Genomic DNA, 13,130 nt, shown 5'->3' with positions numbered 1-13,130 from the left:
AACCAGCTGTTTGTGCTGTCACCTTACGTTTATTCCCCTGCTGTATAATTACATATTTATATGGGAATTTTATATGAAACAATTTTACATTTTATATGAAACATATTCTGTTACATCATTGCAAGTTTTCCTCAAAATCACCATTTCCTGAAGATTATGTTTTAATGCTCTAATTATCATTTAATCATAATTTATGAATGTTTTTCTCATATGGACAGCTAGCAGCAGCAGGATCAGCAGCTTTGAGAGCTCCACAACACACATTCCATACATTATCTTTCTGATTTATGGCAAATAAAATATGGTTTGGGGAAACATCACAATGTGGAAATCAAAGACCAACACTAGTTATCATTTTAGGGTTTAAAGATCCTTGGACGTATTCATTGTTGATCAAAAATGACCACTTCCAAATACTGTGCTATTATGAACAACAAAAATAAAACTACTAGCAATAACATAAACAATTTTTAAAAACATGTTTTCCAACTGCTTCACATTTCAAAAATTCACGTATAAATCAATATAACAGACATGCAATAACATTTCATATTTAAAATGTATTTTCAAACTTATTATACGGGGTATATGCAGGAATGCAAAAGTTTATTTCAATACCTTTTATAAGACTTTTTATAGACCTCAAAATACTTTTAAGACCTCATTCGGTCGGTGGAGGAAGTGGTGTAGGACTTCTTTAACAGGAACAGGAAGCCAGGGAGGCAGAAGAGGACATTGATGAACTTGTGGAGGTGATCTGTAAGGTGGTGTAGTGATCCATCATGAAGCCCCAGGCGTGTTAGGGCTGCAGTGGGTTATACTGTTGCTCTTTATGCTGTTGAAAGGGGGAGGGGTCTAGCAGAACAAATAGTTTTATATGTTATAGTAATCAGGTTTTAGATTATTATATATAGGTTAAATTTTGGACATTGACAGAAAATACTTAAATGCCTGTAGTGTAGAATGTGAGTAACCATGTGTTAGTTACCTTCATTCAAAGCTGAGTGGTGTCTGTCCATTTACGCATGGGCTGTGGGTTTCAACATACAAAGGTTGGGTTGGTTTTTGGAACGCATTTAGAAAAATATGTTTAAAATTTATTTCTAGGAATTTGTAAAAAGTAAAGACATTTTCTTAGTGCCCCTTTTTTAATCATAACATTGAAATGATTAGCTGTGTATTTGTATTGTTTCAAAACATGTTTGCTATAATCATTAAGCATTTAATAGTGTGGAGCGTCACTCACTCATTACAAATTGAAGAGCACGCAGGTATATATCCTGACCAAAGGATAAGGAGTCAGAGTTAGGATTAACTTCATGTTGCAGCAGAGCAAGATTCTCTGCAGACAGGGGGGATGGAATGTAAGGAACAACAATCCCATGGTCAGTGTCTTCAGATACCTCCTCCTGATGGTCTATGTGCTGCAGCTGCATGGCCCAACAAACAAATTAATGATAATAGACAAAGTGCTTAAGGGAAAAACTGCCATGCCAATCAAGTATTACATGCCCACCTCTGCATAATTTGGCTCAGGCACAGGTGCTTGGAGCATTCCAATGTTCCACATCTGTTGAGGTGTAAGGTTTGCCTCTGTGCGGATCGGGTGGTTGTTCCAACTGTCTGTGAAATGCTGTAGATCTGACCGCAGACGAGGTACGAACACATATTGCACACAGAAGAGGTGGATCGCATTAGACAGATCAATGAAGCCCTCTTCTTCCAAGCTGTGTAGTGCGTTGTAGTACTTTGATGTTACAGAATTCCAAACATCTCTCCATAAGCGTTCCACCCTGAAAAAAGGCAGACAGACAATGGTTAGAATAAGAAACACTGGTGCTGTCTGTTCATAAGTAAATGGCATTTATGGCTTTTAAGTGGTGCAGCCACTTTTATGCCGGTGTGTGTGTGTCCGCCAGTTCACACCAGGAAATTTCAATCAGGAATGGAGAGTATAGGAGAGAGCAAGCTGAAATCTGTGCCAAGGTTTGTGACCACTGTTCAATGTAAAAGATGACTGCCAACTATAACCAGCATACCATGGAGCTTGTTGAAAGCAGCCATCTTGACAGAAGAGGGTAAACCAACATCCGGTCAGACTGACACATGATTGACACAAATTGATAATGTAATTAATGCTTCCTGTTAGTCACATTAATACAATACAAGTTTACCTTCAGTTCTCTCAAAGGAGCTGCTATAAAAAATGGTCTATTGTTGCTAAGCAGCAGAGCACTGCTTACTCCTCCACTCTGAGAAGGATTATCAAAAAAGCAGATGTCAAGTGTAGATGCGACAAGTTCATTTAATTACCTCTGGTTATGGACACTTTTGCCTGCAATAAAGCTTCCACGGCCTGTTCCTCGGACAGTAAACATGCACCTGGCTATGTCGACATTTTCCACCCCTTGATCAGCTCTCACTCTGAAAGAAAAGCAAATGCTTTTCCCCCCCATATATGACATAACTTCATAATGTACAGCAGCACGTCGTTCTTTTATTTCTCCTGCAATTTGAATATATACCTTGAGGGCCATCCATTTCTCTGAACACCCTCCATGAAGAAGCCAAAAGCAGTTGCTGCTTTGTTGTTAGCTGCTGCATCCAGATACAAAATCTATGAAAGAGGTAGACGCATACCATGTATGTTTTGGAGTTGTTCATAAATAAACAACGTTTAACGTATGTTGTGAATGAATAGAAAATAAAATATCTACCTTCCTGGAAAATCCATCTATTCCTCCAAAGATGACGATGTTATACCTTTAAAAAATGCATTTGAAAAAATATATAATTCATTGTGTATTACATGTATGTAAAACTCCCACATCATACAACACAGTAAATTGGTCAACAAGCAACGTCATACAAACGTAATATAAGTTCTGCCAGACAAGACATTAATTTACCTTATCAGTTTATGATTTGTATCAACATGGACGAGAGACAGGGGAGCAGGGACAGAGTAGCTTCGTCGAGCAATGCAACGAAGCTGGATCATCCTGGCAATGATACCTGCACCATCTACACGCTGCAAAGACAGCCTCACTCTTTTCCATTGAAGACGAAGGCCCATTGCTTGGAGACTTCCTTTGACCATTCTGTAGCCTGCATGCGGCATCCTTGCCTTAATAGCCCTGACTTTCTGGTCTAATTCTTCATCAGAAATTACAGAATAGCATGCCCTCACTGACATGTTGTGGTCCTTCATTCTTCTGTAAAGGGTTGACCGTGAAATGCCATGCATTTCTACTAAATGAACTAGAGGTAAAGAGGTATCCAGCAACGTCTGTAGTGTGTCACGACTCATTTGTAGTTCTGGCCGTCCTACATTCCCACTCCAACAAGTGGTGGCTACATCATTAAATAGTGGAGGAACAGGATTCTGTGACAGATGTGAACTGAGCACTAAAGTCAACTGTTGCAGACCATCAGCCAGCTCTGCGGGAATATCCATGTATTGTGTGCCAGCTTGAATAAACTGCAACTCTTGAGTGCACACAAACAGGAGGTACTCAAAATCAATGGGTACTCTATTGATGACAGAAACCAACCTATCCCTTAACCTCAGTAAGAGCTGTTGTGCCATCGGATGCCTGCAAATTAACATTTAGCATTATAAGAGGAGCAATTTTGAAATTCATGTATAAGTGTACTTGTATGAGATAGTCAGTGCATTACCTGCAATAGATAATGGGGAGCACAACCCCAAAATGGAGAATCAGCAGCAGAGGTGATGTGTAGTATTGGTCTTTCTAAATGGGAGGGAGAAAATATGGCTGTTGTGAAAATGGTTATGACCTACAATACACCAGACACATAAAAAGAGCAAAACCATAAATAAAATCTACCCATCCATTCTTACCTTTATTAAGCAATCCTGTTCCAAAAAGTTTTAGTGGAGTTCTTGGCCTAAAAAAACATAATTTGATCAACAGGAAAAACAATTAGTCCATCTGCTGCCTGGAAAGATGTTGCAGTTAATGTAGGTAGCTATCGTTGTCTGTGTGTGTGTGTGTGTGTGTGTGTGTGTGTGTGTGTGTGTGTGTGTGTGTGTGTGTGTGTGTGTTGCTGCAGACAGAGACATGAGACAACTTAATTTCAGCTACTTAAGGCTTTAGCTAGTTAGCTACTTTAAAAAAAAAAATATATATATCTGGCTAAATGTACGCTATATATAGCATTAATGCCATTATGCTTAACGGTTACACTAACAAGCCATCAAAATTGATGGCTTGTATAATAAAAGTAACCATACGACACTATTGAGCAGTTATAATTGAGAGTGCAGCAATACCTGTATCGATATCAATACTGCTTATCAATACTTCAAATAATTTGATGCAAAAAATAAAGTATCACATAAAGAAATTAATGTGTCATGCCTACAGAGCACAGCATTTAGAGACACCAAAACTTAGGCCAAGCCAGGACCAGAGTCCTACATTATCAATCAGCATTGCAATAAAATAGAAAAATACAACTTCAGACAACTTTCACTCACACACCTTCTAATAAAACATCTTACATAAACATGTCAATAAATCAACACTGAATAAGGCAAGACTTGTAATGGGTTGACAGGACAATACTATATGATATTAGAAATATAAATAAATGAATACTAATTAAACAAACCATCTTGTCTTCTTTTCCAAGGATTTTCATTAAACTAAGAGCTTTTGTGTCTCAACTGAATGCCAAATTTACCAGAAGGATCATTATTGGCACAATACTTTAAGCTAGTAACTACTTGTACACTATGTCAGACAATAAGCATCACTTCATTGAACTGCCAGTTTTCCATGTGGAGTTGTGCAGGACATTAGGCTACTTATAAATAATGCCTGACACAGCTAGTTTGCGCACCGAGCAACGGAATATATATTCATGTTACCGGTGGTATGCAACATTATTTTCCGTACGGGACGGCATATGTAAGCCCCGCTCTCAAAATAACAGCATCTGCCTCTGTGTCTGCGAGCATTTGACTGTGATGGTGGGGAGACCACTACCCGTGAGCGAGAGAGAGAGCGGGACGGTCAAATAGCTGTAATCCTGTGGGCTGTGTGAGAAGATAGACTCAGGCTCTGCATGACCTGTTGCTGCTAAACAGGCAGCGCTGTGGGCAACAGTTGGCCTGTGGACTGTTGTTTGACCACTAATGACGTTACGTATTATAACACAATATAGCACAAGCACATAGCAAGCCTCTGTAACGTTACTTAAGTGAAATAAACAATTCAATTAGCCGTTAGCGCACCCTGCTAGCCTGCCTGACAATATGAGGCGTCAGATATCTAACACCATCACACAAATTAGTCAACGTGAGCTAAGTTAGCAAGCTGTATGTTTAATCGAAATATCAAACAGAGTAGGCTAATAACGTGACACCAATCATTTTAATACGGTTTTATCTACTTACCAACAACTCCACCACTGCTTCCTGGCTCGCTGGCGAGTGGCGACCATGACTTGCTTGTCAGAAAGACGTCGTTGGTGTAGACACTTGTCACTCAAACATGTCTGACCAATGGGGAAGCACCCGCCCCCACTGCGGTACGTTTGTGTCAAAATGATTTTAAAAAAAAAACGACTTCAAAACTTTTTTCACTTCATTCAAAAAAAAAGAAAGTTCAATAAAAAAAAACACTTCAAATGATTTTTTTTTTTTTTGCATTTAAACAGTTTTTTCTTTGATTGAAATTATTTTTTTTTTTATTGAAAATGTTTTTTTTTGATTGAAGCAACTTTTTTGGGATTGAATAATTAAGACACAAATGTCCTACCCATAACATGGTCCAAACACAAAAAAGATTACTTCAATCAAAGAAAACATTTTCAATCAAAAAAAAAAGTGTTCAAGTGCAATTTTTTGAGTCTCAAATATTTTTTTGCATTCAAAAACATTTTTTCTATGATTGAAAAGGTTTATTTTTTGATTGAAGTGATTTTTTTATTGAAAATATGTTTTGTTTGTTTGAAGCAACTTCTTTTTTGATTGAATTATAAAGACACAAATGTCCTACCCATAATATGGCCCAAACACAAAACAACAATACTTCAATCAAAAAAGTTGCTTCAAACAAAAAAACCTTCACTTCTATCAAAAAAAACATTTTCAAGCAAAAAAAAATAGTGTTCAAATGCATTTTTTTGAGTCTCAAATATATTTTTGCATTCAAACACTTTTTTTCTTTGATTGAAACGGTTTTTTTTGATTGAAAATATATTTTTTGATTGAAGCAACCTTTTTTTGATTGAATAATAAAGACACAAATCTACCTCCATAGCTCACCACGTTTCTCCTCGTGTGTAGAGCTGGTTAAACTAGTTTAGAAGAGTAGAAGCTCATCTCATCTCATCTGATCCGCGGAGTTTCTTCCGTCTGCGGCGCGGCAGATGTGTGTGTTGTTCAGAGATGAGCTCAGCTGATGTTTCATGAGTTTATTTCATGAAAGTGTGTGTGAAACTCTGGCCTGTTCTCTGCCTGTCTCAATTCACTTCCTGTCTAAGTCTGATCTCTCAGGGCGGAGCGTACACGGTCAGACCCTTCACACACTTTAACCAAAAACCGCACACTTTAACTATCACAATCACTCCTTTAGCATTAAACTTACACAATAATAAAATACTTTAACATGAAACTTACTGCATTTTGAATGTAAAACTTTTTGACATAGCCACATTGTTTTTTTCTCTCTAGCCTACTCTGCATATTTACAATATTTTTGTAATTTGTTTTATTTGACAAAATTCATAAAAGTTGTGGTCATTTGTGAAAATGATCTTGGACAAAACGTGTAAGAATCATAAACATTTGTTGATCACACACACACACACACACATATATATATTTTTGTGTGTGTGTAAAAATTCAAAATCCTATGCAAAAGAGTTTTTGTTGAGGGAACCAATTTACATCTTCCCTGCATCACTATTTTCTTTTTCTTTCTTTTTGTATGGAATATTGCAGTATTTATTATAAACAGAGCCGTCGGGCCTCGTGCCAAAGTAAAGCGACAGTTGACTTGATGATGTAAAGCCAATAGCTAAAGTTCATGTTTTGTCCTTCGAAACCCTATAATAGTAAAAATTGACATACATAGCTAAACGTGAGACTAATATTGAACAATATTATTGATCTGCCTGCATTGACACCATTATATGAGAACTGGACGATGACATCACTGTATTCTCCAGAGCGACTGTACTAATAAATGAACTAAAATTAATGACTTAATCAACCATCACTGAACTTACTTAAGCTGGACTATGACGCTATTTTCTTCTAAATCTGCTGTACAGCAGAAACAATCTTTGTTGCATTATTTTCCTGTTATCTCTGTAAAGCTGCTTTGAAACAATCTGTACTGTAAAAAGCGCTGTATAAATAAAGGTGACGACTATCATGATGTTGTATTGTCCTCCTTGTTAAAAATGTATTATGCAGAAACTTATATTGCTATGAGTGTGTGCGTGTGACAGTGATTCATGCGCACACGTCATTCAAGTTCGTAGAGAGCTTTATTCAGTCCATTTGTCCGCCTCTGAAATGGGTCAAACCATAGATATTACATGAGAAGTTCATGTAAATACGTTAGAAATCCACGTCTTCACTGACTCTCCTTTGAAGCCTTCGAGTGACTCTGCTTTGCAGTTCAGCGGACGGCGAACTCATATCCTTCCGAGCTAAAATAAGTGCTCGCTGCGGCAGCACTCTTTAAGAGCAAATTTCCTCGTGACGTTGATTCAAATGTCAAACGCCGACTGCGCGGCATGCGCCCCTTGCATGCCTCAGACTGCCACGACGAGTGTGCTTCATGCCTGGGCCGCGGACACGCTGAAGCTGCACTCACACAAGGCGGCTGCTCTCACTGCGAGAGTATGCCACTTTCCTCTCTGTGCTCGTGGCTAGCTCTCTTTATGTCGGAGAATGACACCGCCCCTCGCGCCCTCCCATTTCCCATCCTCCTCGAGCCGCGGAGGAAGAAACGGCGGGGTCAGAGGATGCCTGAGCGTCTAGAGATGAGCGAGCCCACGGCATCACCATCCCCGCGTGCCTCGCTCTCTCCAGAGAGAGATTCCCCGCCTGTCCTGTTCACGAAGACAGACCAGCGCCCCTCGAAGCGGCCGGCCTCGTCTCGTTCGGGGGATCAGAGGAAGAGCACGATGAAAGCCTATCCTTGGCTACATCACAGAGCGAGGAGTGGCCGGGCTCTGTCACAGACCCCGCATATCTCCGTGTCCTCACCACGGCCATCAAAGACCTTGGCCTCGAGTGGTCTTCCCCAGAGGAGCCCACCAGAAGCCGCCTCGACGAATGGTTCCTTCCCGGGGCGCCAGCAGGCCCCTCGACAGCGTCCAGCCCTGTTTTTCCCGGAGGTGCACAATGAGCTGACAAAGTCACGGCGCGCTCACTACCGCCTGTACTCGTCAACCTCAGCCACGCTGTCCACCGTTGACGACTCTGAAGAGAGAGGGTAAACTGCCTGTAATGGAAAAATTTGATTTCCATTGATCTTCAACATATATTGCAAAGTGATGTGTCACATGTCTATATTGTCAATGTGTGAAACAATATGTATGTATGTACGTGCCTGGGGAGGGGCTGGGTGTGACACTTCAGGAACATATGGGACAGGACCTAGTATTTGACTGTTTGTGTCTTTAGGTATAGAAACTTGAACCGCAATGGGTCCCTTATCTATATGGGCCAAAGAAGAAGAAGAAGAATCAACTGCTGGGGAGGAACCTTGAAAGAGGGTATAAAGGCTGCCCATCTCTTCCTGTCTGTGTGTCACTCACCCTACAGCGTAACTTCTGTGTGGTAGACTGAACCTTCTTGCAAGAATAAATACTTTTTAAAAGACCATTTAATTCAGAGTGTCTCTTAGGCAGTGATGATTATTTAATGAGAATTTTTGCCACAACACTGCCCCCTCTGGAGGAAGCAGCGGCCGCGCACCTCTGCCCGCCCACCGTCGTTGGATGGAGACCCAAGGCGGTTCACCCATCAAAGCCCTGCAGGACCACCTCAGCTCTCGCTGGCTGGGCTTATACCTTCGCCAGCCAAGCTGCTTCGGCCTTGCACACTATGGCAGTCCTCCAGGTGTTTCAGGCCAAGCTCCTGGACGAGTCTGGACTGGACCCCGCGGCCTTCAGGGATCTGCGCAGCGCCACTGATCTTGCCCTGTGCGCCACGAAGTCCACTGCCCAGGCTATAGGAAGAAGCATGGCCAGCCTAGTTGTGTTAGAGCGCCATCTCTGGCTCAACCTGACTGAGATCAAGGATGCAGACAGGGCTGCTTTCCTGGACTCTCCGATCTCAAGTGCTGGTCTCTTTGGCCCCACGGTGAAGGGATTCTCCGATCGCTTCACGGAGGCTCAGAAGTCATTGCAAGCCATGCAACACTGCCTGCCAAAGCGCTCCAGTTCGGCTTCGGGTCGGCCCGGGTCGCGGCCATCAACTCTTGCAGAAAGAAAAGTACCGATGGTACATCATCGGTCGGACCCCCTCCACACTCAAAGTATATGTGGTGGCCATAGCAGCCTTCCATGCTCCTGTGGTTGACCAGTCCTTGGGAAGGAATAACCTTGTTGTGCGCTTCCTTAAAGGGGCCAGGAGGCTTAACCCACCTCGACCCACCTCGACCCCCCTCTATACCTGCCTGGGACCTATCCAAGCTCCTCAGGGCCCTTAAGGGACCCCCTTTCGAGACGCTTCAATCGGCTGATCGCACTCCTGCTAGCACTAGCATCGGTCAAGCGAGAGGGGGACTTTCAAGCGCTATCAATGAACTCTTCCTGTCTCGAATTCGGGCCTAACGACTCCAAGGTCGTCAACCCCGTTCAGAGCCCAGGTCAGTTTGCTATCGGCACTTCCCTCACTAGAAGACGATAGAGAATTGAGTCTACTCTGTCCTGCTAGGGCTCTCAGAATTTATCTGGAGCGTTCTGCCTCATTCAGACAGTCAGAACAGCTCTTTGTACCCTTCAAAAGGGTTCTAATATGTACCATTTAGGTACTAATATGTACACTTTTGGTACCAATATGTACCTTTGAGGAACAAAAATGCACTCTTTAGGTATAAGCCAAACCTTTTTCCACACAATATTGTATGAGTATATAAGGCAAAGACACATTGTTTCTTTGAATTAACGCTCTTATGGATCTGTTTTGTGAGTTAAGGGGAAAAACTAATATTAACAACATTAGAACTTACTATAGTAGGTGGGGATCATTGCTGAATAGTAAGTCTTTTCTGATGTCTAAATAGCATACAGATTTCAGGAGATATTGCATCAAAAACTTTTGCATAGTCCCCTGGTGTTACAGGAATCTTATAATGTGCCAAAAACTCATTGTAAGTAAAAAGAAAACCATTTAAATTAAATAACTGATCCACCAATATAATGCCATTTTCAAACCAATATTTCAAAAACAATGATTTGTTTATATAAAATATCCTTATTATTCAATATATAATACTTATGTGGTGAAAAGTTAGATGAAGATAAAAAGGCCCGGCGACGAAATTCTGATCATTTTACTGGTATTTTGTCAACGTTATAATTACAATTAAGAAGAAAATGTATATTACCAAAGTTAGAAAGCATATGGGAAGGGATAAAGTTCCAAATGGAGTAAGGATTTCTCAAACCTAACTAAGCCAATTTACTTCAAATGTATTATTTAATGTTTCAAAATTCCCCAAAACTAGGCCACCATCACCATCAAGCTCTTAATCTTGTTGTGGGTTCGTCTCGGATTTGTCAGACTGTTGGACTCTCGCAAGCCGAAAAAAGTCCTGAACCTGGAGGGAAAATTACAACAACAACAAACAAAAAAAGTTATTGATTAAAGCAGTTGTGAAAAAAACATCAGCTTGTGTGTTGCATTTGATCACACATTGCTGTGTGCCGACTTCAAATCTTTACTGTAGCTCATTTTCGTTTAAAAAAACATCAACAACAAAATACAGATTATTTCAAGATTCAAGATTTCAATTATTTTTAATATTTGTGCATTATTACCACTTCCACCTATTTGACGGGGTCCTTAAACTTGGAGAAGCTCTTTTGATAGGGCCCGTCTGTATTTTTTGGACCCAGGCCTTCAAATGAGAGTACTGGAGCTCCTCTTGTGAATCTTCACTTGATTCCATTTCCTGTAGAACACATGATTAGTCTGTAATCTTCTGAGACAGAACTGTACAGAAGACACAGTGACATCAGTGTGTCTTTATATGTAAACGTGTTTGTGAAAAGCTCCTCATCTCTGCCTGTTCCTTTAAGATGGTATGCTCTGACTGTGCCAATTTCATAGTCTAGTGACGGCTCCTGCCCCTGACTAAAACTACATAATGAGTAAAAAAAACGTACCTTTTGTAAATAAAACAATTTATGAATAAAATGTAATGATATATTTTTGTTTTAAATGGATAAGGAAAATAGAGTAGCTTTGTTGTGGAGGGGCGGTTCAGTGTCAGTGTCTGGCAATCAGATCTATATAAACTGAAACTGGATTATTTACAAATCAACATTTAACAATGATGTGAAAGTAATTACGCTTTTTTGGCCTCTGGTGCATTCAGCACTTTAAAACAGGGTTTAAGATTGGCCTCAAAGTTGTCCCGATTATTTTCTGCCTTCAGCTCTCTTTCAGATATGGCACTTTCCTTCTGAGGTATATGATGGTCCTCTTTACGATTCGCTACATAAAAAACTGAGAAAGAAAGAGAGAACACACAAAAGGAAAACTTACTCCACACAATTTACAAGCAGTAGATATTTCATATCGTCACCTTCCTAAAATAATTGCCCAAGTCATTTTGATTATTTTAGGAAGGTGACGATATTTCAAATTGTCAAATTCATTTGAACTCAAACAATCAGAATATACAAAAATTCACTTAATTCATAGCTAATTTTTTGTTTAAGCTCAGCCCTGGGTTGCACAGCCCTGATGCCGTATTCAACTTAGTCGTCGTCTTCCTCTGAGTGGGTGGGTGTGGACACGGTCCTGTATAAAACATCACATGTTAATATGCTTCTCATGAAGGAAATTGTGTTTACTTCATATTCAAGTGATATGTTTTGAATTCAAATGTAGGAAACCGGTTTCAGATTGCTGGACTAGCTCACCGCTGGCACGGGAAGAGAAGGATGAAGAGGAGGAAACTTGACTGACTGCGGTCGGTTGGAGATCATGGACTTTTCACTCATAATAATTATATTCTGATGAGAGAGCTCCTTTTTATAGTAGGTTTTGTATTTCGGTGCGAAGCACGTGAGCTACGTTGCTTCTCACCTAAGTCTCGACAACCGCCTGAAATCGCAGGGGTCTGTGAGCAAGTTGGAGCGAATAACCTCACTTTATGATGTTCATAACCCAAACTGACACTTCAGGGATGGCTTGCAAGGCCTCGACCCTTGTGGCTAGGGTTTGAATGACAACTGGGGATGGGCCGCCTAGCATAGGGGGACCTAATACCCTTGTGTTGTGATTTGTGCACATATTCTCTTTGGGGCTGGCTTGACAGGCCGTGGCCCGGTTGAGAGATGACAACTGGGCGCCTAGTGAAGGGGGACCGTTTACCCGTGGAGCGAGTAACCTCGCTTATTGTGTTCATAACCCAGTTCGGCACTTGAGGATGGCTCGCCAGGCCTCGACCCGTGTGGCTAGGGGTTGAATGAAAATTGGGGATGGGCCGCCTAGCCAAGTCAAGTCAAGTCATCTTTATATAGCGCTTTTAACAATGTAGATTGTTTCATAGCGGCTTTACAGTAACAAACGGATAATTTAAAGGGGTCATATAATGCCATTTTTGTACAAGCTAATATGATTCTTTAGGGTCTAAATTAAAAGTTTGTAATATACTTTAATTAAAAATTCTCATTAGTATTGTAAGAAAACACTAATTTTACCTGGTCAAAAACAGCTCTGTTTTCAGCACGCCGTTTCAGTGCATGTGTCTTTAAATGATAATGAGCTTTGCTCACCGCGCCCCTCTGTTCTGTGCGTACACCGTTTCTAACACAATAACCACGTGTTGTTCATTATAAACGTGGGATTATGAATTATATTGAGAAGGTCGTACATAGAAAACATGCCGTAATGTACCCTG

General features: G+C 40.7%; 2 protein-coding genes across 4 annotated transcripts in view; both read right to left on the bottom strand.

Annotated features, from left to right (window-relative positions):
* cdk4 (cyclin dependent kinase 4) overlaps positions 1-6,539 on the bottom strand; it is a 44,301-nt gene extending 37,762 nt beyond the window's left edge. The window contains exon 1 of one of the 2 annotated variants that reach the window (XM_081357389.1): positions 6,299-6,539. The gene's annotated coding sequence lies outside the window, so the exon portion shown is untranslated. The remainder of the gene's footprint in view (positions 1-6,298) is intronic. The other variant, XM_081357390.1, reaches the window with a different exon arrangement.
* Positions 12-6,537, bottom strand: LOC308685538 (uncharacterized protein). 2 transcript variants are annotated; one of them, XM_081357388.1, is made up of 12 exons: positions 6,286-6,537; positions 5,426-5,554; positions 3,866-3,912; positions 3,682-3,755; positions 2,910-3,596; positions 2,718-2,763; positions 2,526-2,617; positions 2,314-2,424; positions 1,517-1,793; positions 1,247-1,430; positions 989-1,030; positions 12-855 (listed from the first exon to the last, which is right to left on the bottom strand). In XM_081357388.1, exons 5-11 carry the CDS (start codon positions 3,587-3,589, stop codon positions 1,020-1,022), a joined length of 1,401 nt encoding a protein of 466 aa, XP_081213514.1. In that variant the 5' UTR covers positions 3,590-3,596; positions 3,682-3,755; positions 3,866-3,912; positions 5,426-5,554; positions 6,286-6,537; the 3' UTR covers positions 12-855; positions 989-1,019. The 2 variants fall into 2 exon arrangements, with proteins under 2 accessions (XP_081213514.1, XP_081213513.1); XM_081357387.1 differs by lacking the exon at positions 6,286-6,537 and having other exon boundaries at positions 2,314-2,442; positions 5,426-5,553.
* Positions 6,540-13,130: the final 6,591 nt, after the last annotated feature.

Source organism: Scardinius erythrophthalmus, assembly GCF_964197995.2.
Source record: "Scardinius erythrophthalmus genome assembly, chromosome: 25".
NCBI lineage: Eukaryota > Metazoa > Chordata > Actinopteri > Cypriniformes > Leuciscidae > Scardinius > Scardinius erythrophthalmus.
Note: the sequence above shows the minus strand (reverse complement) of the source record. Positions and strands in the feature narration are given on the sequence as shown.